Source organism: Arachis duranensis, chromosome 5 (genome assembly GCF_000817695.3).
Source record: "Arachis duranensis cultivar V14167 chromosome 5, aradu.V14167.gnm2.J7QH, whole genome shotgun sequence".
Classification (NCBI taxonomy): domain Eukaryota; kingdom Viridiplantae; phylum Streptophyta; class Magnoliopsida; order Fabales; family Fabaceae; genus Arachis; species Arachis duranensis.
The window spans coordinates 97443150-97461253 of NC_029776.3; the positions used below are offsets into that span (position 1 = coordinate 97443150).

At 30.7% G+C, this 18104-nt stretch overlaps 2 protein-coding genes across 3 annotated transcripts; both read left to right on the forward strand.

The window, feature by feature from the left end:
* The first annotated feature begins 373 nt into the window (after positions 1-373).
* Positions 374-1671, forward strand: LOC107490757 (uncharacterized). Its single transcript, XM_016111560.3, has one exon. The coding sequence runs from the start codon at positions 583-585 to the stop codon at positions 1528-1530; it is 948 nt and encodes a 315-aa protein (XP_015967046.1). The 5' UTR covers positions 374-582; the 3' UTR covers positions 1531-1671.
* Positions 1672-11152: 9481 nt separating this feature from the next.
* On the forward strand, positions 11153-15689 carry LOC107490773 (carbonic anhydrase, chloroplastic). 2 transcript variants are annotated; one of them, XM_016111575.3, is made up of 10 exons: positions 11153-11461; positions 13058-13116; positions 13244-13396; positions 13490-13538; positions 13657-13773; positions 13862-13915; positions 14004-14089; positions 14366-14471; positions 14923-15081; positions 15467-15689. In XM_016111575.3, exons 1-10 carry the CDS (start codon positions 11258-11260, stop codon positions 15506-15508), a joined length of 1029 nt encoding a protein of 342 aa, XP_015967061.1. In that variant the 5' UTR covers positions 11153-11257; the 3' UTR covers positions 15509-15689. The 2 variants fall into 2 exon arrangements, with proteins under 2 accessions (XP_015967061.1, XP_015967062.1); XM_016111576.3 differs by having other exon boundaries at positions 11154-11461; positions 14923-15132.
* The last annotated feature ends 2415 nt before the right edge of the window (positions 15690-18104 follow it).

The window sequence follows — 18104 nt, forward strand, 5'->3', positions numbered from 1 at the left end:
TTATGACATATTAATATATTAGAATAAATATTAAAAAAAATATTATTTACACACCAAAAATTAATACTAAATCAATCATTATATAATTATATAATAATGATTTCTTAAACACGAGTGCATCTATTGGAGAATAGATCTTTTAAATTGTCAAAAAATTTGAAAATATAAAATATAATCTTTAACCCTTTATTATTCTCTCTCATATTTATTTTTGATCCCACTTATAAAATTAATAGAAAGAGATCATATTTTACCTCCTCAATTATTAAAAAAAATTAAAAAGATTCATTTAAAAAAATTTTGTTTTAATAATTATGAGATGAGATATTTAAAAAAAAACAATGATTTCTTAAACAGGAGCGCATCCATTGTAGTAGCTACAATATTTTAGTGCTGTAATCTTTAGTCTTTACCTTCTATCTGACGTTCCTCTTGATCTTCGTCTTCCTCCAATATAAATATGCACCAACTCATTCCTCATTCCTTAGAAAACCCCACAGCGAAAAGGAACACAATTAATTCTCTTTTATCTTGTATTAAAATTTAAGAGAAAAACCGAGAGAAACTGAGGAATTTATAGAAATGCGGAAACAAGAAGAAGAGATCGAGGAGTACTCTCTTGTGTGCCCAAGCTTCAGCACTTACTCTTCTCACAAACTCGCACACATCGCTGATCAAGTTACACGAGAGCACTACTCTCCTCCTCAAAACGACACCGATCTCCAAAACGACGACACCGATTTCGAGTTCATAGCGTTTCGAAAGGCCGCTGAAGGCGTTTTCTTTGATCGCTTCAACGGTCCTGTTTTCCCAGTCTTCAACCAAGATCTCGCTGGAACTCCGCCGGAATGCGGCGGAGGAGCTAACGGCGATGAAGACGGCGAAGGTGATAGGAATTCTGGCGCGGAGGATATTCGATTTTCGATGGAGGAGTTGTTGATAGGCGAAGAGGCGGAGAATCGCCGGAGCAGCCGCGATCCTCCGTCGTCGTCGTCTTCGTCGGAGGTGGACGACGATCTGGACGGAATTCCACCGGGAACGTACTGCGTGTGGACTCCGAATCCGGTACAGGCATCGCCGAGCAGATGCAAGAAGAGCAATTCGACAGGATCGTCTTCGTCGTCGCCGTCGCCGGCGAAGAGGTGGAAGATTCTAGATTTTCTCCGGCGGAGCAAAAGCGACGGAAAGAACACCTTGGTTTTCTTGACGCCGTCGGCATCGCCGTCATTCTCTTCGTCAGGGTTTGGTTCGTCCAAGAAGGAGCAAAAGGAGAAGAAAGAAAAGAAGAAGAAAGTAGAGAAGAAAGGAGCCAATGTGAAATCGAAAGAGGAGTGCAGCGGTGGAAGCGGCGGCGGCGGATTCGCCGGAAAAAGGTCGCCGGCGGCAGTGTCGGCACATGAGGCGTTGTATGTGAGGAACAGAGAGATGAGGAGAGTGGATAAGAGGAGGTCATATTTGCCGTACAGGCAAGACTTGGTTGGGTTCTGTGCTACTCTCAACGGCATGGGAAGGACCTTCCCTCCATTTTGAGTGTTCTTCCATTTTTTTCCCTTTTTTTATAATGGGATTAATATTATTAAACATTATTATCCCAATTATTTGAAAAAGTTTGGACATGACCTGATTTATCAGTAAATTTACAGAAATTAAGTGTACAAAATTTTATCTCTCTTGTTTATTTTGATGGTCATTAATGAGAAATTTAAAAAATTTAAATAATAAGGACAAAAATAGTTTAAAAAGTAATAAAAATTTGCGATAAAAAATTTGGTAGAAACTCACCTGTAGTCGACTGCAGGTGAAGTTGCTTTTGGATGGCTGAGACGTGTTACTATATGGTTTAAAAAAATCGATTTATTTTATATAAATGGTTTATTTAAAAAAATCGGTTTAAATTGGACCAAGCAGTTATTTTTATTCCCTTCTTCTTCGTTTCGCATGTAAAATTCGTTCTCTTTCAATCTCCTTTTCAGAACTAATATGAAACTTTCAATTAGGTATGTTCCTTTATTTATATTTCTTAATCAAATTTATTATTTTAAATGTATTTCTTAATTTATGTTTTTATTCATTCCTCTGTGAATGATGAAAATTATTTAATAAATACGTACATATTTATGTCATCACACTATTTTGATGTTCAGGATCATAAATACCAAGATAATTCATGGCAATTTCATGTGATGGATGACAAAAATGTAATTATGGTATAACGTAGACTAGTTGATAGCATGAGCATTGTTGAAATTTTGGCATGATCTCTTTCATATTTGTTATATGTCTCTTTAGTTGGTGATGTTATAGTTTATTGTGATGATATGATGGTAGTTTAATGGTATGAGTTAGGTCCTTTTTATTTGGTTGAATTTTTTCTATGGCTATCCTATTCTTGATGGCAATGTCAAAATAAATATTTTCATTAGTTAGTTCTTTTTTTCTCTATTTTTGAATCAATTTTATTTTGAAAAAAATTATTAAAATTTTTTGTTGTAGACAAAATTAATAATATTATGTTCAATTATTTAAGGAGACCAAATTAATATTTTGATTAGATACTTTTGTTTTATTGAAAATAAATTCTAATTTCATTAAAAAATAAATTCTAGTTGATAAGTAAAAACACAAAAACGTGCATGACAGTGAAATCATAATTTCTAGACAAAGTAAATTATAGTCTTATTATCTTAAAAAAATAATTTATTTATAGAATAATATTGAAAAATCAACAATAATTTGCATGAAAATAGTTTATTAGTAAAATAAAAGTTAATTGATTGATTACCATAAAATTTAATTTAACGATAAAATTGCAATTGAACATATTTTCACAGCTTACTTTAAAATCTGTTTACAGCTTAATTTAAAAGCAACTGAAAATGTAAGTTATGGGAAATAAAACAAAACTCATCAAGAAAATAGAAACAGAGACACAAAAAAAAGGTCAGATGATATCATTTATGCCATTCCTATAAAAAAAAACCGTAAATTTTGTTTCTTTTTCAAAATACTAAACTTTACTTTTTCAAACAATTTGTATACATATATTTGACAAAAATTAAATAAAAAAAGTTTCAAATAAATTTAAAGAAAAATTGGTCAATATGAATGAAAAAAAAGAACATATCAAATTCATCTGTTAGGAATTTAGGAATAACACGTAGAAAGAATTTAAATTATTTTAAAAGTAGTTATTTGATCTATTCAAACCGATTTTTTAAAATGAATCATTTGTATAAAATAAATCGGTTTTTTTTAAACCATACAAAAACGTGTCAACGATCCAGAAGCAACTTCACCTGCAATCGACTGCAAGTGAGTTTCCACCAAAAAATTTACGTGAGTAGTGAGTACTAATAATTTTTTTTTTTGTGATTAGACATGAAAAAAAACAAACGGAGAGAAAAGTCGCCTAAAAGACAGCAATTAAGTCCTTATTAAGCAGGGTACGAAATTCATCCTAAGATTCCAACAACTTCGTGTGAGATATTTTGTTCACTAATTCAAATTTTGCCATAGCATCTACAACATAGTTGGCCGATCTCTAAACTATCTTACATTATCTCTTATAAAATTTAGAAACTAAGACATGATCCGCATTTTGAACGTTGGTGAAACGTTCTGAACTATAAAAAAAACTTTTAAACAATCTATCTTATAAAAAAATCTACTTGTGCTCTATCTTCCAAACCAAAAATAAATCTCTTCAAATAATAAAAAGTTCACAACAAAACACCGTTTTTAGTAGTATTACTCCAAGACAACTATAGTGTCAGCACCATCCGATTTTCTAATTACACTATCAAAATCAGTAGAATTGTCATAGATACTAGTATCACTATTAATTTTGAACAACTCTCAAGAAGAAAGAGACCAAAATAAAATCGGACAAGCTAAACGAACAACATTAAATTTTGTGAACAAAGAGTTTAATTTCTTATTAGAAGCTAAGATTAAAGTTAGCACTTTACTGAAAGGCTAAGAATTTGTAAGATTAAAAATATCATTATTCTGGTCTCTCTAAATTCACCAAAGACCAAAGAAAAAAAGAGTAGTATTCATATTCTTACTTTCAATTATTCACTATTTTAAAAATGGGCAATGAATATTATTAAGCTGTAAATTCTGTCAAATTGTATTAATTTTTGGACAATCACGTAAACAATGAAGGACGATTTTCGGAGCTAGAGAATAACGTGGGCACAAGTCAAAAATAGAAAGCCCACAATAATGTCTAAAAACAGAGGTGGAAAGACCATTAAAGATACAAGTTAAATAAAAAATTTAAATTTCCCAGATATATGAGTCCTCTAAAGTCAAAGTCAATTATTAATCTCCTTCCAACTATATTTATGCTTGTAAAATCATAAGTAACCACTACTAGAAGAGAAAATTTTTGAAGTTGATACATCCTATCCCCAACTCAATATGTCCCCAGATTTCACATTAGGATAATAAAAAAATATTTAAAGACAAATTAGCAGGGTTAGTATAATGGTGTATATCTCATGCAAATTTTAGCAACCATCTCTTTAAAGATCATCAATAGTAAGGTCAGTATTTGAAATGTGGACGTAGGACAGCTATTTGTTACAGCCCATTTTTTTTTACCAAGAATCAAATTGAAAAAAATGATTAAGAGAGCTAATGCACAAAAAAAAAATCCTCTTTTTGAATTTGATGTGTCTTTCTAATACTTTTCTAAACATAAAAAGCATTCTTAGAGAAGGACAGATAATGGTCTAAACGTGGAGATTCGAAGGCTTCTGGTGAAGAATGACTCCAGCCCCTATATATGGTTCTTATACGGCGTTCAAACCGCATCGGGATCAATGATTAAAATTGCAGATTCATCGGTGGCGTCCTCCCCACTTTATTGAGATTGCTGAGTCACGACCTTTAGTCTCTACATGTAAGACTCCTGTATAACACATGTTATTGTGATTAGTACGACAGCTATATAGTTAATCTCTAATTTTATATCAGAAAATCAGATGTATCTTTACTCACATAATGATTCTGAGACCGCTGATCATTAAATATCGCTTTGTTCTCCTTCAACGTTGGGTGTACTTGAACGTCTTCGCCAATATCGCATCGTAATCCAATGACTTCAACTACACATATTGCATATGTTTAGGATGCCTAGTAATGATATGTAAAAGAATATAACTAAGTTAATAACAAAATTAAGGATACTATGTACCAGTGTGCCTTAGTCTTGATGAAGGTTGCTAAGCCGCCGGTATACTTAAACAATCTGGCTGATGCCTTATTAGCCCTGTTAGTGAGACGCTAATGCCCGAACCCCTCATCGGTCTTCCAGTGAACTAACAGTGCCTTCTTTATTTCCAGTCAGAGCAAGGTTATCAGATAGTCTTGCCCTTCATGAACATTCTTTAGCATCTACTGCTGCCGCCGACTCATTTGATGGCCGTATAATAAATTCATATTTTATAATGATTTTTTTGGGTTGAAAAGAGTGAATTTTATCAACTTATCTTACACTTATTTATGAAAAATGCATGCTTTTAAGAAATTTTTCTAATTATGATTTATTGTTAAAAATATGCTTTTTAGACCATTAAATTGTCAAAATTCAATTCACCTCTATCCCATTCGATGCTTTGATGTATTTGTTGAGTGATTTCAGATTTAGAAGGTAAGAATGACTTGGAAAAGGTGGAGAGAAAGCGTGTAAAAGTAGAGAATTTATGAAGAATATGAGTTTTGGAAATTTGCCAGATTGTGCGTATGCGTACACACGACTTGCAGTGCGTGACTCACTTAAAAGAACACATGGCTCGCAATTTCTGATCCATTTTGGGTTCAATCCAACTCATTTCTAAAGCATTTGAAGCAAGAATTCAAGGGGATCAAAAAAGTAGTCATAATTTTGGGTTTTATTATGGTTTAGGTGATTCTTGAGAGAGAAGCTCTCTCTAGAATTTTAAAGTTGTTAGGGTTTCTTAGTTTAATTTCTCTCTAGTTTTGGGTTTTAATATTATTCTAGTGTAGTTTTCTTTAAATTTTTTTATTCTACTATCTTAATTTGCCTAATTTCTCTTGTTAATTTCTCTATTTTGTTACTTTTTAGTTTATAAATAATTGTTGAATTCTATTTTTTTTAATGCAATTTGATGTTTTCATGATGCTTAAGTGAGTTGATACTATTACATTCTTATTTTGGTTAGTTGTAGATTTCATTAATTCATGCAATTTATGATGCTTTATTTATATGCCTTTTAAGTGTTTGATGAAATGTCGTCTTTAATTATAGAGTAGATTTTTCTTTTCGACTTGGGATTGAGGACTTAAGTGACCTTGAGTCATTGATGCCTGATATTGATTGGTGATTTATGATTGTTAGTTGATTTTGTTTCCACTAACGCTATCCATTCACTAAGTCTAATTAGTGAGTTGGTTATGATTTGTTGATTAAGATCAATTATGCCTATTTGACTTTTTCCTGATGTTTAGGAGTTGACAAAGTGAGATTAACTCTTCATAATCATCATGTTTGTGGTCAATGATAAGAATAGTGATCCTTGACTCTCAACCCTTGTCAAGATTTTTTTAGCATTTGAATTTCCATTCTTTTACTAGTTAATTGATTTATTACTTTTAATTTAATTTCTTTTGTCGTTTAGATATTTCTTTGCTTCTTTTAATTTCGTGTAATTTAAATTTCCGTTTATTGCTACAAAACCCCATTTTTCATAGTGAATACTTTTACACCCGATTGTAATTTTATGGGAGAACGACCCAAGATTTGAAATGTTCGTTTATTTGATTTGTAACTTGTGACATCTTTTAAACTTTGATAGGGTTATTTGACAGTTTAGGATTATATCTACGACAAAACTTGAGTTTTAACTTATGAATTTCTAAACCGGTATCTAGCCATCATTATCGTAGATCTTCCTAATGAAGGCATCGTGAGAGGTGTCCCATATAAAATGTAGCTGTACAAATAAACTTTAAAATTAGTTAATCAAAATATAAGATATAAACTCGCTTAAAAAATTACAAACTAAAAAAAATTAATTACCGCCCATTTTTGAAATCATCGCTCTCTGGTCTTAGAGGGGATCTTCTTGTAGTTGGGCCAGAGATGGCCGTATATCAGCTTGATAATGTTGGTCATCTCTTGAGTACATGCGTTGTTGTTCAGTGGAACATATCAACAATCCACAAATAAACCAATTGGGAATATAAATTAAAACTTCAGAAGCAAATAACCATAATATATAGAGATTTTTATAGAAATTTTACAAAAGTTCATCTATAACTGGAATGTGCACAAACTCTTTCTATTAACAATTAACTTAAATAGCACCAAATGTCAACAATCAATGAACAACAGACACTTTCAACAATTCACTAATAAGGAAACATGAAACACTTTCAGTCATTCAAACCTACATCCCTAAATCCACTAAACTAGAGTCAATAATCAGACACATTCAACAATTTAATAATCAGAAAACATAAAACACTTTCAACCATTCAAACCTAAAACCCTAAATTCACTAAACTAGAATGCCTCCCTACTCCCATCCTTGCCCTTAGATTTGCTCGCCGTCCCTGTCCCGTTCCCGCCATGGGGGAGTATTGCTTCCCACTCTCATTTTCTACAGGGCTCCATTCCCCATCTCTTTGTCTGACTAATTATTAATTTCCATAGGAATATAGCTGAAAGTATCCATCCTATACAAAAGCAGCAAAATTTTATATAAAAAAGTCTAAACGACAAGAGGCTGACTTCTTTCAAAATGATGCAGCGGGAGACACCACGGTGAGCCAGAGCACAGAGCAGTGGACGAGGTGCGGGACGCGACAGCAGAGAGGAGAATAGAGACGACAATAGAGTTGTGGAAAGGAACGCCACGAATATAAAGAATGACGTGAGGAGAATTTTGCTCCCCGTCCTCATCCCAGCAGGAAAAACTCCCCACAGTCGATCTCCAACAACCTTAAGTTTTCATTCAATATCCCTCAATCTTGCTTTCAAACTTGTAATTTTTCTCCTAATTCTTGCAATTTTAGTATCTTGTTGTGATTCTGCAGACTTCGGATCTGCCCAACGAAAAAATTACATTCATTCTAAACTATTGATAATCCAATACCATAACAAAAAAACTCATATCCCTAAACTCTAATTCACAAGACAAAACACGAACATACGTCATAATAGATGCAATTCCAAAATCTTCGGCTTGAGTTCTCCTTTGTTGAGGAAATTTGCAAAAACATGTGAAAATAATACACTTCATATTTAAATTAAATTAAATTGTTAATCTAAACATGTGCTATGCATGCATTATCGATCTGTTAACCGCAAACAGTTCATTAATTCAAGTAGTGACATAGACATGCCAATAAAACAATGTCGACATAATTTCTTCATCGTGTACACTGAATGTTGACATCAAAATCAAATAGTCCTATCATAGTCGTAATTTGTATGTAATATATATAGCATCATATTGGCCATTATTATTGCTCATGAGAAAACCAACCCTAAGTTTTATTCTCTCTTCTTTGGATTTTGCTTCCAAGTTCCTAGCGGCTACTGCATTACTATTACTGCTGTTTCCTTAGTTTCTCACAAAGGAATTTGTTGAAAAATTTGGAGGAGAATCAGTAATGTTATTTCTACCCTTCATTTTCTATATTCATTCTCTGCACCTTCCTTTTATGTATGATAAAGGAAAAAATATAAATTTTTCTATTATTTTGTCATAAAAGTGAGGTGTAGAGTAAAAATGTAGAAAATGAACGGTATAAATAACATTGATGTTGAGAATTTATATTTGATCTTTTTATCACAAATATCATAAGTTATGATTACCACAAATTAAAGCCAACTATTGGGTTTGAAAAATTATATATAGGCTTCTCTCGAAGAATTTGGGGTAAGTATATATATGTTCTTCTTTCAATCTCTCTAGAATTTTTTTTTCTTTATGAACTTTCTCATGGTTATTTATAGGCAAATTCACAGGCATCACTATATAACCCCGTTTTGAGCACCTGTTTTTCTTTAGGTAATGATTCTGTTATTGGGAACTGTATGCTCACATCTTGATTATAAAGAAAATTTCTCCATTACAACTATATTTTATTTCTTTATTTATTTTATAAGATAAATATGAACAACTCTCAATCATACACATCACAAATTTACGCATACTATGCACTCGCACACACACGATTAAAGATTCTTTCCACTGTTTGTAACTTGGAAAAATGGGCCGTGAGCTGTGGATATGGGTCTTGTTTGTGTCGAGGTATTTGATATGTAAGCCCACTAGAATGGTAAAGTTTCATGTGAACAAAAAAAAGTTTCATCAGACCTAAAAAATAAAAGCATTTCATGTCATTGTTGACCCAAAAAGTTCATTTGATCTGTGTTTTAGGCCTCTAGCCCTTTTGTTAACAAAAAAAAAAAAAAGAAAAGCTAACTTAATTTAGTGGAGTGATTAATTTACAAGTTAGTTTAAATAAGTGTTTAGTATTTGAATTCTATTTTGTGTATGTAAAATAATTTATTGGCTAATGATAAATTTTTAAATAAAATTTTGATTCATGAAAAATTAACTCTTAGTTTATTGGGTTAGAAGATACCGTTTGAAACCCAAAAAAAATTGTCACAAAAAGGAACATGTGAACCACTGGCTCAACCATTGTAGGTGAACTAATTAAAGAACTCTACTTTGATGTTGAGAACCACAAATTGAAAGATTCAAGGATAGGGTTTTATCCTTGTAGTCCATCGCTTATGAGGTCCGTCACATGTGAACCACTGGTTCAACCTATGGATATAGAAAGGGTTATAAAAAATTAAAAATACATGAATAATTATTTTTCAATTTGTTTTCTTTTATTGAATGTTAAAACTGCATGTGACCATACACATAACTTTCCTTTTTCAATCTTAGCACTAGATGTTGAAGGTTATTACTTTTTTCTTTTCTTTTCTTTTCTTTTTTTAACATAAAGGGAGGTTTTTCTACCAAGCCACAAAGTTTAAGTGATATGAGAGTGTGTGGATCTTATCAAATAACTTAAAGAAAAATGGAAAAATTAAACCTCCAATAATGTTCCTAGCAGCTGCATGGTCTCACCAATCATATTGAAGTTCACATATGCCACAGAAGAGGAGATGCTAGCATTAGTAAGAGGAAAATGTAGACTGTAGAGTGATCTAATCTTTGGCTAGAATATATGTCACTATTTCACACTATTATATATTGTAGATAGACTTAATATCATTTTCAGATAAATACACTCTTGTGTGAGTACCTTTTGTTTATGCTATCTAGCTTCCAAAGCATACGTGGAAGATAGTGTATTAAAATATGTACTTCCATTTTTTTTAAATAATTTCAACATACTATATGGATTTATGTGCAAATGAATGTAACGGATCCTCCTAAGTTGTGGCAAAAATAGCGAATAGAGATGCATCTATATGTAGAGCAATAATATTATTGCAATAAAATGTTTTGTCCCTTAGCTTTTCAGATGGGGTATACGTGGTTATAGTTTTCACCTACGTGGCAAACCGGCATTGCTTGCATGTCATGACACACACAAATTTTATTTTAAGAAAAAAAAAAGAAAATGGGACAAAACGTACCCTACACCTATTAATGATTACTTAATTTCTAAATCCATTGGAAGACTCATTGCCACAATTTCTATTCTTATAAGAATTAACGTACGCAAAATCTCATAGATAATATCTATATACACAATGCAATGTCCATTCATAACACCCTCTTAGGCACTCAAAAAAGATGAATTATTCTAATGCCACTCATAATACAATATGTGGAAATTAACTTTTAAAAAAAATTCCTAATTTTATGTGTGTGTGAGTAGTAGACAAGAGAATAGATATATGTACGTTCATTAATTAATATGAATATGGTGGTGGAAAATGAAAAAAAAAATAGAAGGGTTATGTATGTATATATGTGACAAGAAAAAGGTGATCCAAAGTGACATAGGGTTATGGTCATTCTTTGGTAGTTAATCTCCAACATTCAAACCTCATCTACAAGGATAGGATTGAAGCTCTCATTTGTTTGGCTTTCACTTTCATTATCTACCTCTTATTTCACCAATATAAGGGAGGGTGCATGGAATCACGTATAGGCCACTTTGATGACCATATAGTATAATAGTACTAGTCAACAATCAATACTATACTATATAGCAAACAAAATTTGAGTAATAACATTGCAAACCAATGTCGACCTCCTCCATTAACGGTTGGTGTCTCTCTTCCATCTCTCCAGCTGCCAACACCTCCGTAAGGAGAGCCGCATTGCGCCCTTCCGTTTGCGCCGCCCTTGGCACCCCTTCGTCGTCGTCTTCCTCCTCCTCTTTTCCTCCTCTCATCCAAGACAGGCCTGTTATTGCTCAACCCATCATCACCCCAACTTTGCCCTTGGTATATATATATGCAACAAATGAAAATTGTGTTTTTGTTGATTAGTTTCTTACTTTAAATTCTCTCTCTTAATTGGTTTATAAAAAAATAATTACATTTTTGGATTATCAAATTTTTTAAAAATAATCATTATTTTACAATGAAATTAAAGAAATTATTTCTTCTTTTAAATTTCAGTAAAAACCCACAATTCTATTTGTACTTTTGGCTTATAATGTGTGTTAGTGTGTCATGGGCTATTTCGACAACCTTCATTCAACATTGATGCACTAAAAGTGTATAATTATTTATCATTACTTATTATTTTTATTATTATTGTTATAGAAATCTAGACTCTAGTCATATGTTGACATATGTTACAAAATACGATTTATATGATATTATCTGGAGGAAAAAAAAATTGAAACGAAAAGAAATTTCGAGTTTTCAACATAACACATATAATGACACATATATAGTGAAAACTACGTATTCTTTTACTTATATACATATATATAAAACAAAAAGATCAATTCTTTTCCTTGGTCATTCCCCATATTGTATGTCTATAAAATAATATCAAATTTGTTTTTGCGCCTTGACTTTATTAGTTGCCAATCCTAGTTACTAATTGTCAAAAGCTTTTTACTTTGGTAATAATAATTAACTACCTTAAAAATCATATGCATGCATGACACGACCAAATTTAAAAATATTATTTGTACATTAAAATTAGCTATTAAAATTAATTGTTATGTATTTATATATAAATATATGTATTATTTAATTTATTTTTAATATATATTATATATTCTAACATATATTTTATACTAATAACTGATTTTAATAATTGATTTTAGTATACACGTAACATACTCAATATAAAATTATTAAATGGCATACTAAGCATACTACAAAATTTGATCTCTCTTTGAGCTTAAGAGATATAATAGGTTAATTTGGTTGCTAAATGAAAAATAAACATTTCATCAAGTTTCTAAAATTTAAGAGTTTTCACGGGATCAGCATTTCATTTTTTCTTTGGAGACCTACCACACCACATTGGTAGCTTAGTTAGGTTTGAGTGACAGGTGTGTGGCATGGACATGTTCATACACTAGTATGTATCACCAATCAACACCACACAATTAACCAATTTTTCATACCAAAATTTTTAATTCTATATAATGTAAATTTTCCTTTATATGGTGGAGCCAGCATAGTTATAACTTATAAGAGTGTGTTAGTTATTTGTTGGAGGATTCTAAGGCGGGTTATACAGCAAATCCAAACTAATCATAAGAAAAGAAAAAGGTCTATTCATCATAAATCAGTTTTGCAATATTTACTAAAACTAATTTTTTAATTCCCTCATATACTTTCACCATCACTTATGAAAAAGTCATATCAATTTTAATATATATTTTTTAGATTTTTGCAATATTTATTTACATAACCAAATTTAATGCTACTAAGCTAGCATCAAGCTATTAACCTAATATGGCTAAAATTTCATAAATTAAGGATTTCACCCACTTTAGTTTCTTTAATTTAACTCATTATTTTTATTATTAATTTAAAGGTTGACACATATTTCTTTATTTGTGATTTATGAAGAGAGAAGAGATGGGAAAGGAGTACGAGGAGGCTATTGAAGAACTTCAGAGACTCTTGAGGTAATAAATTAAATCTCAAATACATAATTAAGAACAATGCAAAATTCCAGAACAGTATTATTATACCTTCATCATGATTGAATATTAATTAATTAATTAAAAAAATAAAAAATAAAAATGGTGACAGGGAGAAGGGTGAGCTGAGGGCTACAGCAGCTGAGAAAGTTGAACAGATAACAGCTTCATTGGGAACATCATCTTCCGGTGGAATCGCTGCATCTGATGCAGCCTCTGAGAGGATCAAAGCTGGATTCATTCACTTCAAGAAAGAGAAATATGAGTTAGTAACTTAATTCATTAAACATTTAATTTCTTTATTCTTTTCTTTTATTTCTTATACCTTAAGTTTTTCATTTTCTCTATTGTTCCACAGCAAGAACCCTGCTTTGTATGGTGAACTTGCCAAAGGACAAGCCCCCAAGGTATTTTTCTTTCTTGTATTCATCAATTTCATATAAAAAATTGTGCTTCACATCAGTGTTTCTTTTTTTAAATTATTGCGCTAATAACTTTGTGGTGGTTCGGTTTTGGTTTTTGCAGTTCATGGTGTTTGCTTGCTCTGATTCAAGAGTGTGCCCATCTCATGTGTTAGATTTCCAGCCCGGTGAGGCCTTTGTGGTCAGAAATGTTGCTAACATTGTTCCACCATATGACCAGGTCCGTTTTAAATTACATTTCTGATTTTCATTATTTTATACTCAAATGGATGGTTAATTTTAATGGTGTTTACTCTTCTTTGTACCAGACAAAATACGCTGGAGCTGGTTCTGCTATTGAGTATGCAGTTCTGCATCTCAAGGTAATGAAATGATATTGATTTGATTAATAATGATTATTATAGGAAGAGTCAAATCTAATTAGCATAACCAAGTTATTTTTATACAAAGGTTTCCGAAATTGTGGTCATTGGACACAGTGCTTGTGGTGGTATTAAGGGACTCTTGTCTTTCCCATACGATGGAGCCTATTCCACGTAAGTTATTTTTTGCATTACACTAAATTTATTTTTATGTTCTCATCTATTATAACCATGAAAGCAAAAATATTTCAATTTTAACAGTTTTTGGTACAATAAACTACCCAGTGTTGCAATTTTAATCATTTTAGCTCGCCAACTTGCATTTTTATTAGAATGTATACAGAAATGGACTAACTAGTCTTCATTCAAATTATTGTTCACTTTTGATTCATAAGGAATTTTACATTCTATATCATTTTTTTATTTATATTTTCTCTTTAACCTGTGCAGTGATTTTATTGAGGAGTGGGTCAAAATTGGCTTACCCGCCAAGACTAAGGTTAAGGCACAACATGGTGATGCACCTTTTGCAGAGCAGTGTTTTCACTGTGAGAAGGTATAAGACAATAAAGAATTACAAGAAAAAAAAAATAACATACGGAAAAATTTTGATACATTGATAATATAAAAAATTTTACAAAATTATCTAATTAAATTCATATATTTAGATAACATTTTAAATACTGGATGTAAAAATTAGTTAGTTTTATATTGGTACAACACAGATAATGCATGAAAATTAAATTTTGCATTAAAAAAAGGAGGTCACTTATTTATATAGCAGTAATATTAGAAAAATAAAAAAAAACAATAATAAGAACTTATCTTATATAATATTTATTAATTGTTATAATAATTAATAAATACTAAATAAGACAAGTTCTAATTGTTTTTTGCTACTTTTGTTTTATTAACAGAAATTTCTATTTATAATTTTATATAAAAATTGTGTGGGTGTGTGAGGTGATGGTAAGACTGAAATTAGGAATATTGAATTGAAAATGCAGGAAGCAGTGAATGTTTCACTTGGGAACCTTCTAACATACCCATTTGTGAGGGATGGATTGGTGAACAAGACACTGGCACTGAAAGGAGGATACTATGACTTTGTTAAGGGATCTTTTGAGCTCTGGGGCCTTCAGTTTGGCCTTTCCTCTTCTTTCTCCGTATGAACATCATCAATTATGACCTCATCTTCTACTTGGTTCCCTAATTAAGTATTCTCTCCCACTCCCCTATCATTCTACATACTATGTAATTAATTATATCATCATCCTTGTTCATTTTCTTCATTATGAGCCTAATTGATGGAGATTCTCCATCACTATATATATATCAATCTCCATTGGTACAAATAAACCAAGTATAAATAAATTAATAAATGAAGTGTTGCTTTCCTTCTTTTTTTTTTCTTTTTTTTTTTTAATTAAGGAGCAAATGAAGAGAAAGTGTGTAAGCTATATAATAAATTATACTGATTCTGTAACATTGTTGTTAATTTAATTAAGGTGCATGTTTCAGCGTACCAATGGATTTTTCTTGTTTGTTTAGGTAAAAGATGTGGCCACGATTCTGCATTGGAAGCTATATTAGGGTCATTCCTGTGTCTGCAAATGAAGAGGCCTAAGCTAGCTTACTTTGATTTTCATCTATTATATATATATGAAATTGAAATTATGAACTAGTTTTAGTTTGGAAACTACCTCTCCTTTAATAATAAGAGTTGGAAATCCTTTTCTAAGGCAAATAAAATTTTCATCATTTAATTTGGCCACATTATTAGCTGTTCCTATCAAAATATTTGAATATTTCTAGCTTACTTCAACAATTCGGCCTCGTTGTCTATAATACTAGCAAGGTGTTTGTTTTGGTACAATAATAAATTTATACATACTGATACAATAAAAATATAGATAAATAATAAAATGACACGTAAATTATATTATATTATCTACATTAGCATTTAATTTTTTTTAAATATATATTATATCAATACTTTTATGAAAACACCCGCTTATAATTTAGTAAAAACAAAAAAAATATATTTTTATTTAATTTTATAAAAAAACCTAAAATATTTTTTTATGTTGGACAAAATTACCTATTTAAATTAAGCAAATTTTAAAAGTCAACTAGTTTTAATCTTATAATTTTAAAATTTAAATAATTTAAAAATAAAATTAAAACACATTCAGTTATTCATCCATACTAAAGGAGATTACTTCAATTTTATTCATGCTCTTCCATTTAGCTTTCAACCAGAAACTAGAAGATGACGAGCAATGAAGCAAGCGATGACCTCACGATTATCGACGACAAAGACTCGAAATCAGAAAACGACGAGCGACGACGACCCGACAAATTGCTTTTGTTGCCTGAGACAAGGATCCCGGGGAAGACAGCGAGACATTGAAATGTCTAGGGGTGTTCATAAAATAACCAATTTGTGGTTAAGCGGTTAAAAAATTATAACCACATTTTGGTTAACTAATTTAATAAAACAATTTTAAAAACCATATTCATATTATTGAAAAGTGGTTAACCAAAACCAAATTTTAAAAACCGATTTTTAACCGATTAACTAAAACCAAAACTAAATTTTATGTAATTCTTGTGTTTAAATTGGTTAACCGATTATTTTTTGTAAAAATTGGTTTTTAACCGGTTAAAATCGGTTAAAAACCGATTTTTATTTTTATTTTTTTGAAAAATCAAATTTTTCTATGTAAAAAACCGATTTTTTTAAAATCGTTTTTTTAATTGATTTTTATTTTTATAACCGTTTTTAAAATTTTTTAACCGGCTAATAACCAATTTTATCACATAAAACTAATTTGGTTAATTAACCAAATTATATTTTTTGCTAACCCAAAAACAGGTTTAGTTTTTGGATTAATCAAATCATGAAAAGCCCTAAAAATGTCGACGACGAGATGAGACGAATGACGAGATGTCAGTGAATGTAAACGAGACGAGACTCTAGTAAAAGAGAAGAGAAAGTTTGAGTCTCAAAATTGTGAGTGAGAGAGATGTTCCTTGAGAGTGTAATGAGGTGAGAAAATTAAGTGAAGATGAAGCGCTTCTTTAATTTTTTTATTTTTTCAGATGTCTTTTTTTTATGAATGATTATGAGAAATTAAGGTTTATGGGGAGCATAAACAAGATTGAACCAATCTCTTTTAGTGTTGATGAGTAACTGTTTTTGTTTTATTTTTTGAATTATTTAAAATTTAAAATTATAACATTAAAGTTCGTTGAATTTTAAAATTTGATTAATTTAAATGGATAGTTTTTGTCCAACATAAAAAATATATTTAGATCTTTTTATAAAATTAAATAAAAAGATAATATTTGGTGAAAATTCAGATTCAGTTAACTTCATGTGAAGTTGATAGTTGAGAGCTGTAGGATGACAATTCAGTTAACTACACCTGAGTTTCTACCTTTTTGTTTTTACTAAATTATAAGAGTGTTCTACTAAAAGTATTGATATGATATATATTTTAAAAAAATTAAATGCTGACATAGATAATATAATCCACCTGTTGTTTTGTTATTTGTCTACATTTTTATCATATTGCTATGTATGAATTTATCATCGTAGTGAAGCAAACACCTTAAAAATATATACTACGGAATAAAATATTTTAGAATTAGCATTATTATATTATAATTTTAATGCACTATCAGTGTAAAATAGTTTTACACGTGTACCCAATTATGTAACGTCGCATCAGTAAAAATAACTATCTCTCACATTGACCACATGAATGGCCATCCAAAAGAATGGATGTGATTACACAACTGTGTAAAATATTTTACACTAACAGTATATCAAAATTAAACTCTTATATATATAAATTATTTTTTGTTAAAAAAATCATGGTAAGACCATAATTTAAAAACTGGATCGGACCAGCTGATCGAACCAATTCAACTGAAAACCAGAAGTTTTTGCAATTTGATCCAGTAAACGAAGTTGTTAAATTTAAAATCGCTTGAAAATGATTGAATTGGCCGAGAACTTGCCGAAATTGAACTGGATCTTGACCTATTTTAGAAAAAACGGCATTGTTTGGTAGAAAAAAAAGGAAAAAGTCCTCCCACTCCTCTCATCAATCTCAATTTCTCATTTTCTCTTCACTTCTCCCTAAAAAAGAATGGTGCTCTTCTTTTTCCTAAAAAGAAC

Excerpts from the sequence above, each read along its gene's own strand:
- LOC107490773 (XM_016111575.3), top strand. The coding sequence starts at position 11,258 with ATGTCGACCTCCTCCATTAACGGTTGGTGTCTCTCTTCCATCTCTCCA. Across the intron at positions 13,117-13,243 it reads GAACTTCAGAGACTCTTGAG|GGAGAAGGGTGAGCTGAGGG; the intron begins GTAATAAATTAA and ends AAATGGTGACAG. Across the intron at positions 15,082-15,466 it reads GCCTTTCCTCTTCTTTCTCC|GTAAAAGATGTGGCCACGAT; the intron begins GTATGAACATCA and ends TTGTTTGTTTAG.
- LOC107490757 (XM_016111560.3), top strand. The coding sequence starts at position 583 with ATGCGGAAACAAGAAGAAGAGATCGAGGAGTACTCTCTTGTGTGCCCA.